The sequence below is a fragment of the Chondrus crispus genome, genomic scaffold (genome assembly GCF_000350225.1).
Source record: "Chondrus crispus Stackhouse genomic scaffold, scaffold_528, whole genome shotgun sequence".
NCBI classification, from domain to species: Eukaryota; Rhodophyta; class Florideophyceae; order Gigartinales; family Gigartinaceae; genus Chondrus; species Chondrus crispus.
This window is the reverse complement of record NW_005178512.1, coordinates 4328-12602: the sequence shown is the minus strand read 5'-3', so window position 1 is coordinate 12602 and position 8275 is coordinate 4328. Positions and strand designations below refer to the sequence as shown.

General features: G+C 55.2%; 1 protein-coding gene across 1 annotated transcript; it reads left to right on the top strand.

The window, feature by feature from the left end:
• The first annotated feature begins 3496 nt into the window (after window positions 1–3496).
• Window positions 3497–7263, top strand: CHC_T00008439001 (ATP dependant DNA helicase). Its single transcript, XM_005710127.1, has 7 exons — window positions 3497–3770; window positions 3894–4601; window positions 4644–4950; window positions 4980–5176; window positions 5225–5432; window positions 5611–5786; window positions 5876–7263. Exons 1-7 carry the CDS (start codon window positions 3497–3499, stop codon window positions 7261–7263), a joined length of 3258 nt encoding a protein of 1085 aa, XP_005710184.1.
• Window positions 7264–8275: the final 1012 nt, after the last annotated feature.

Here is an 8275-nt window from a genome sequence, read left to right as displayed (position 1 = left end):
TCTGACAATCCATATACCTGTGCACCGATTGACCAACCATTTAAATGGATTCTTATTGAATTCACCTTTCTCCGTTTTCGGGATACGCCGAACATTTATCCCGACCGGAAGCTGATGGACAAAAATGAAAAGCTGCTTCAATGTTTTAACCTCGTCGGGTCCGAGTCAAAATATTTTTTGACTTGCAAAGCGGTGTGTTCCTCGTACAAATATTCGCATGCGTTGGATACAGCCGCTGGCACAACGTCTCATTATTACTCCGAATGATATTTGGTCCGTAGTCGTCAACCTCGAACTTGCGCGACCCGGAGATATGTCCACGAGCTCCAATCCCTCCAACGACCATCGATGTTCCACGACACCTTTCCATCATTTTTAACAATTGGCGTAGCAACTCATGGCTTTTTGCTGCTTCGTCTTCCTGTACGCCCGTCCCTGTGTGGAGTTGTTTGATCATCGCCAAGAAGGAGTATGGGGTTAGTTTCAGCGAACTTGGCTCGATTGGTCAAAAGCTTTCCGGTCCTCCGGTCACTCCACCGCACGCGTACAGTGCACCATCACGCAGTGTCTTTCCGCATTTCCCAGTTGTGCCGTCTCCAACAACGATACGCTCGATTCCCCATGTCATCTGGCCTCATCGATACTAGATATTGGAACACCTCCCCGGAGATTTGTGTCCACTTTTGTTCTCAGGTGGACCGTCTCGTGTGCAGGACAAGAAGCGGGCGACCGCTTGCGAGTGCAGGCTATTATACGATACGAGTCGAAGAAGCTGTCGTGTGGCCAAGACACCACTCCAGTGCCACGTAAGCGAGACTTAGCAGTCATTTTTCCGTAATTTTAATTTCGTTTTATTTCGCAGGGACAGACAGGAATTGTCGTGAACGAATAGGGGAATTGTCAATCTTTTTGGCTTACAGCCAATAACATTGTCTTTATTCGTTCACGGGAGACCGAGGGGTCGATGCTCCCGCAATACCCTGTGTGTGTTCCCCGTCAAAAAGGGGGGGTATACTATTCTCAGCTCCCCACCCGGTGACTAGCACCTGGAGGAGGGTAGAAGAAAAAGCAGTAAACACATTTTTAGTGAAAGCTGCTTAACCATCGCATTCGGCGTTTGGGCCTCGTCCTATCCTGTACTAATACTAATTTCCGTGTCTGTCTGTCTGTCTGTGTGTGCGTTCCCGCGTTGCCATTGGCGCACGGGGGCGCTGCCGTGACAAGTGGCGGCCACGGGCGGGGCCTGGCCGCAGGCCAGGTCCGCCACGTGGACACGAGGTGGCTTCAGGCACGATCGTAGCACTACAGTACAGTAAAAACTTAAATTTTGAATGCTACACTACAGTACAGAAAAAATAAAAAATACACTCCCGACCCGCTTCGCGTTCTCTACCGATCCCCGCGCACACCGTCTACGCAAGTGAGTAAGTTAATAACTGTCCTCAATGCTCTGGCCAGCTTGCTGCCCGCGGCATTTGAGCGCACGCGAACGCTTACTGACTATACACGGTGTGTGTCTTTTCTGCGAAGTGTCTACTCAAGAAGAACGCCCAGAATTGCGAGCCGCGCGACGCGGCGCTACCCCGATCCGCCTGAACTTTTCGGAGTCCCCCACAGCGTCGACACGTGTCAACGTAACTCATCCAGCCCCGCCCTGTGCGCCCGCCCCACGTGTCCACGTCCCTTCGATTGCCCCCGCGCCCGCCCCACGTGTACCGCGCGCCCCTCTGCCACGTGTACCACGTCTTCCGCCGGCCCCTGCGCCGGCACCCGCACCACGTGTATCGCGCGCAACGGTCCCACGTTTTACACGTTTACCTCCGCCTGTCATTCCTACGTTTCGTGGGCTACGTGTGCCACGTGCGATCGAGCGGCCGCGTGCGCGCACGTTGCCAGCTGTCACTGCTGTGTTGCGCAGTGTCCCCGTATACACGTGTGACACCTGCAACTTTCATTGCTCGCGCGCGGTACTGTAGGATGGGCATGCGCATACTGAGGGGCATGTGGCTCAAGTGAATCAAGCGGGCCGAACATTCCGGTGCGAGGTGTGTGCGTGCACGGTTGCCACTGCACACGACTTCAGGCGACATCTGGCGGGCAAGAAGCACAAGCGTAAGCTCCGATCTATCACGGGATAGTACAAGAAAATAAAGGCCCTATTGTTACTACTTTGCTAATTGCTCTCGCGGACGACCTTGCTGGCTGACGTTGCGTTTTGACCTTTGAGGACTGCTTGCTACGACTCATGGCGATTTACAACGGACCTCTCGCACTTGCGTCAACCCTAGCTGCACTTACAAGGATTTCACTAGCGTGCCGAGCAGAACGGAAAAGGCGGGACCAGTGGATGAAGACGTGGCAGAAGCAAGAAGGCAGCAAAGAAACGCGCGTGCAAGGCAAGAAGAGCGCAAGAGACTGAAGCTGATGCTCAAGCACGTCGTGAGGCAGGTCGAGACCGTGCGAGAATCCGGAGGGCTCAACAAACCGAATCTGAGACTGCAGCGCGTCGCCCAACCAACCGGGAACGTACTGCAGCACGACGAGCAGCAGAGACTCCTGAGCAGCGCCAAGAGCGTCTCCAACGAGGCAGGGAGAGAGCAAGGGCGCGCAGAGCGGGAGAAACAACCCCCCTCCGAGAATCACGGCGCGAAGCGCATTGCATTGCGACACGGGGCGCTAGAGCGGAACAAACAACCCCCCTCCGAGATGCACGGCGCGAAGGGAGCGCATTGCGTCACGAAGCGCTAGAGCAGAGGAATGTACTCCCATTCGTGAAGCGCGGCCAGACCTTGACCGTCTCTTCACCCAACGATCAAGGGATGCACAGGACACACCGATTCGGAATGCGCGGCAAGGGTCCGACCGCCACGCTTGAAGTGCTTCCCGACAGCTCTTATCTCCACTTCCCGACTCCTCGCCTTCGTACCGCGATCTCGGCATGATCTGTACTGAGTGTTCGCACTGCAAAGCTTTGCATTTCGTCCAAGAACGCCTCTTGAGCAGTTCTGCGGCAAGGCCGATGTTTTCCACATGCTGCAAGAAGAGAAAGCTGTCATTGCCCCTTCTTCCCGACCCTCCAGCTCTTCTGCGCTCTCTTCTCATCGATGATACTCAAAGGTCCCGGCGCTTCCGTAAGAACATTCGAGCATACAATGCAGCGCTGTCTATGGCATCCGTGGTCGCCAAATGGGTGAACAGAGGGCCCGGCCCTTCCAATTTTAACCCAACAATGACGATACAGGGCGAGATGTACCATTACATGGGTCCCATGATGCCATCCGAGGGGCGGGTGCCTTCCTACGCTTCCGTTTACATTCACGACACCGACTACACCACCCAGACGAGTACAAGGCTTGGAAACTCTACACGACTGGAAGAGGCATTGATGACGCAACTAACGCACATGCTGTACGAATGCAACCCCTACGTGCAGATATTTCTGTGTATGCGAGAATGAGCTCCATCTCCTCACAACAACACTCCAGCCGCGTACCAGATGGTCATCCATGCCGACCGCAGGCCAAGTTATGAGCACGTGCGCCAGTACAATGGTCCCGAAGCTTCTGAAGTGGCTGCATTGATCCCTGGAAATGAAAACGGAGAGATTGGCCGAAGAGATATCGTCGTTTGCAGGCGAGGGACTGTGAACAGTAACGGGAACGAAGTGTTGGATCCGATTTCAGTCAGTCATCGTGCATACGATCCATTGAGTTACGTGCTTTTGTTCCCGAACGGTAGAGATGGATGGTATCCAGAGCTTCGATTCTCCAGTGAGGACGACGGCAGACGTACCAAGATAACTCCGATGATGTTCTACGGATGGCATTTGTTCGAAAGGGCAGGTGAGTTCATCATGATCTTACACGCAGCGCGACTCTTTCAGCAATATTTAGTTGACCAGTTCTGCAAAGTGGAGGCAGAAAGGCTTTCGTATCTCCGCCACAACCAGACACAACTTCGAGCCGCCGACTACACCTCACTTCGCGACAGCCTAGGAGACTCCGGTCGTGCTGAAGATGAAACCGACGCTGTACGTGCAGGACGACTGTTCATTCTCCCTTCTACGCACATCGGATGTGACCGCTACATGAGGCAGCATATGCACGGCATCATTGCTATATCTAACCAAATTGGCCACCCGGACATCTTCCTCACCATGACATGCAATCCTTGCTGGCCGGAGATCACAAGAGCCCTGCTGCCCAATCAAACTTCTCAGGACAGACTGGATCTGTGCGCACGTGTGTTTCGTCTCAAAATGAAGGATCTCATGTCCTTGGTCATCAACGAGGATGTGTTCGGAACCGTTGTTGCCCATGTACGAGTCATCAAATTTCAGAAACGAGGTTTTCCCCACGCTCACGTGGTATTCTTCCTAGATGAGGTCTCCAAGAATGATCTGCGTAATCCCGAAAACGTCGACCGCATTATCTCTGCCGAGATCCCGTCTGCCCAAGATCCAGAACTCCAAGAGGTCGTGCTTAAGCATATGATTCACAATCCATGTGGAGAACGCAATCCAACAGCCGTGTGCATGGGCGAGCAGTACTGCAGGAAACGGTTTCCAAAACCGATCAAACACGAAACCAGCCAGTCCGAAAGTGAGTACTACATCACGTACCGCAGAAAGTCCCCCTGAGCAGGTGGCGTCTCCATCGGGCGTCCCTCCCGTATTGGCCGACGACAGCAATCCGTCGTGGTCGACAACTCCTGGTTCGTGCCCCACAGTCCTCTACTTCTAAGATCGTCCGCTTTGCATTTGAATGTGGAACTCTGCGTGTCACGCGTTGGCGGAATCAGGTACCTCTTCAAGTATGTGTGCAAGGGACAAGACCGAGTGATCATGGAAATCACTGCCAAAAACGAGTGCTACGACGAGATCTCGAACTTCCAAGATGCCAGATACGTGTCTGCATCGGAGGCCGCATGGAGGTTATTCTCCTTTGATATGTTGTGGATCGCAATCCTCCAGTGGTCAGACTTTCAGTGCATCTGCCCAACCACCATATGGTTTACTTTGAGGAAGGAAGAGAGCAGGAGGCGGCGCTTCGACCGGCATCAGGTACGAAGCTGACCGAGTGGTTCAAAGCCAACGAAAATTACCCAAGCGCGAGGCATATTCGGTACCACAAGTTTCCAAAGTACTTTACGTGGAAGAAAAGCAGCAAGTCATGGAGTCCAAGAGCATCCCTGCGAAGACGGAACGCCAGCAGCGAAGAGGAAGCCTATGATTTCAGTGGCACGGGCGCCAACGTAGTCGGTCGAATCTATACTGTCAGTCCGAGGGAGGGTGAGCCCTACTTTCTTCGCCTCCTCATCACACAAGTGCCGGGGGCAACATCCTTCGAGAACTTGCGAAACATCGACGGCGAGCAGTGCACCAGCTTCCGACAAGCGTGCTTACGACTTGGTTTGCTGGCCAACGATGCCGAGTGGAAGCACGTCATCTGAGATTCATTCCGGTCAAGCTTCGTTCCCCTTTCTCATCTGTTCGCTACGATTCTCGCACATTGCCAACCTTCGGATCCTCTCTCGCTGTAGAACGACCACCTGCACATGTTTCTCACCGATATTCGCAATCGCGCACGCGGACAACCCATTCGAAGACAGCAGTTTCGCGATGATCACCACGCCACAGCTTACGTGCTTGGAGAGGTACAGGAGGCCCTGCAGACGGTGCGTTCCAACTGGACGCTCGCACACTTCGGACTCCCACTCCCCGATGACAGCCTGCCCGCTTCGGAACAGACAAACGAGATCCAGACACCCGAAGCACAAGCGCAGTAGTGCGAAGAGCGACTACAGACATCGTTGCCGCTGTTAAACACAAATCAGCGCCATGCCTTTGACGAAATAGTAGGCTCCATGCTTCCAGGCGTATCCGTCTCGGCATTGCTTCAAGGATCCTCCAGCGCCGTTGCCGGACCTTCTATGCCAACACAAAGTAGTCGTCTCTTCTTCCTCGATGCTCCTGGCGGAACAGGCAAAACGTTCGTGCTCAGCGCCATTCAAGACTTCCTTCGTTCGCGCCCCAAGCAAGTCATCGCCGTCGCCATATCTGCTGTTGCTGCAGTGTTGCTCGACGGTGGACGCACCGCTCATTCCGTGTTCAAGATTTCCATTCCTGTATCTGCTGAAAGCACTTACAGCTTCTCCACAAACTCCGATACCGGTCGTACATTGCAACAAGTCGATCTTATCATATGGGACGAGATCGTCATGTGCTATCGAAACTGCATTGAGACTGTCGATCGCTCCCTTCGCGACTTGATGCAAGCCGACCGGCCCTTCGGAGGAAAGTTCCTCGTGCTCGCTGGAGACTTTAGACGAATCCTTCCCGTCGTTCCGGGCGGGTCCAGAGGTCAAATCGTGAGCGCGTGCGTCAAATCTTCCCCGCTGTATCGAGAGTGCCGATTCCTGTGCCTTACCGAGAACATGCGCCTCACTGCTCTCCAAGGGGACCCCGCAGCAGATGTGGAGGCTCTCAACTTCCCACAGTTCCTCCTCAGCGTCGGGGAAGGCAGACTTCAATGCGATCAGCGCCCGGAATGGATCTCACTACCACAGTCCGTAGCGTTCGAGCACACCATCCGCAATTTATGCCTCAAGGTCTTCCACGGCATTCGAGACAATCACGCCGACCCTACATGGCTCACAAAGCGCGTTATACTCACCACAAAGAACAGACCGCTCGAGCAGGTCAACGAAGTCATCGGCAACATGATGCCGGGACCGTATCGAACATATTTAAGCGCAGACAAGGTCGAGAGCGAAGACACCAACGCGCTGATCTATCCCACGGAAATGCTCAACACCTTGACGGCCGGGTCTGATCTACCAGACCACAAGCTCAAGCTCAAGAAAGGTTTCATCGTCATGCTTCTGCGCAATCTCGATCCCACTTCCGGTCACGTCAACGGCGCTCGATATGTCATGGAGAAAATGACCAACAACCTATTCTTTCTACGCGTTACCTCGGGGTCACATGAAGGCAACAGACTCTGCCTTCCACGAATGCCCTGCGGACCAGGTGACGACAAAATCCCATTCCTGGCTTTACTCGAACGCAGTTCCCCATTCGCACGTGATTCGCCCTTACAACGAACAAAGCCCAAGGCCAGTCCTTCGGTGGCCGCATTGGTCTCGACCTACGAGATCATTGCTTCTCGCACGGTCAACTCTACGTCGCATTATCGAGGACTACTCACTCAGGCAACGTCACTATCCTCACTCGAGAGTCCGATGCAACAACGCGAAACGTAGTGTACCCCGAGGTCCTTCAGTAGTCATCAAAAAAGTAAACGCCATTCTCTTTACGTCTCGCCTTTGCCACCCTTCCGAATTATTGCTCCTCCACGCGGACTTGGCTCGGCGCGCGAAGCGCGCACGGAGCCCACTTGTCCAATACTACTAAAATCCGTGTCTGTTTGTCTGTCTGTTTGCCAGTCTGTGTGTGCCTGCCTTGCCATTGGCGCTGTGGTGAAAAGTGGCGTGACAAGTGGCGGCGGCCACGTGCGGGGCGGCCTGGCCGCAGGCCAGGGCGCCACGGGGACACGTGGCTGCCACAGGCACTAAAAATCCGTGTCTGTCTGTCTGTTTGCCAGTCTGTGTGACAAATGGCGGCCACGGGCAGGGCCTGGCCGCAGGTCAGGCCGCGCCACGGGGACACGTGTGTCCTGGCGGCCACGGGCGGGGCCTGGCCGCAGGCCAGGCCGCCACTGGGACACGTGGCGGTGACAAGTGGCGACAAGTGTAAAAATTAGAATTAAAATGACTGTGCGGACTGCGGAGCGCGGCTGCGCTACAGTACACTACAAATTTTAGCCCGGATCCGTTTAAACCGCGCCACGCGGATCTACATAGTGGGAAGAACTGGGGCGGGCACTGCGAGCACGTGACGGCGGTGTAGTAGATGGACGCGTACGACGGGGGGCGGACGCGTGAGACACGGGGCTGCCCGAATTGCCGGAGGCTCACAGCGTCGTGGGCAGGGCGGTGGTGCGCGGGCGGCTGTCCGGGGGGGGCCGGAATTCTTCAAGGCGGAGTTGCGCAGCGCGTGAAGCTTCGACGTTGGGGAGCGGATGTGGATGCGCGGCGACGGGGAAGTGCAGGGCGGGGCGGCGACGGGCGGCGACAGGGACGGTGGGCTGCAAGATGATGGTGGGCGGAGAGCAGTTTTGGGTGTGCGGCGACGACGTGGAGGAGGTGTGGGCCGGGGCGGCGATGGGGACGGTGTGGGAGGGTGAGCGTGGGGCGTCCGTGGCGAATAGAGGGG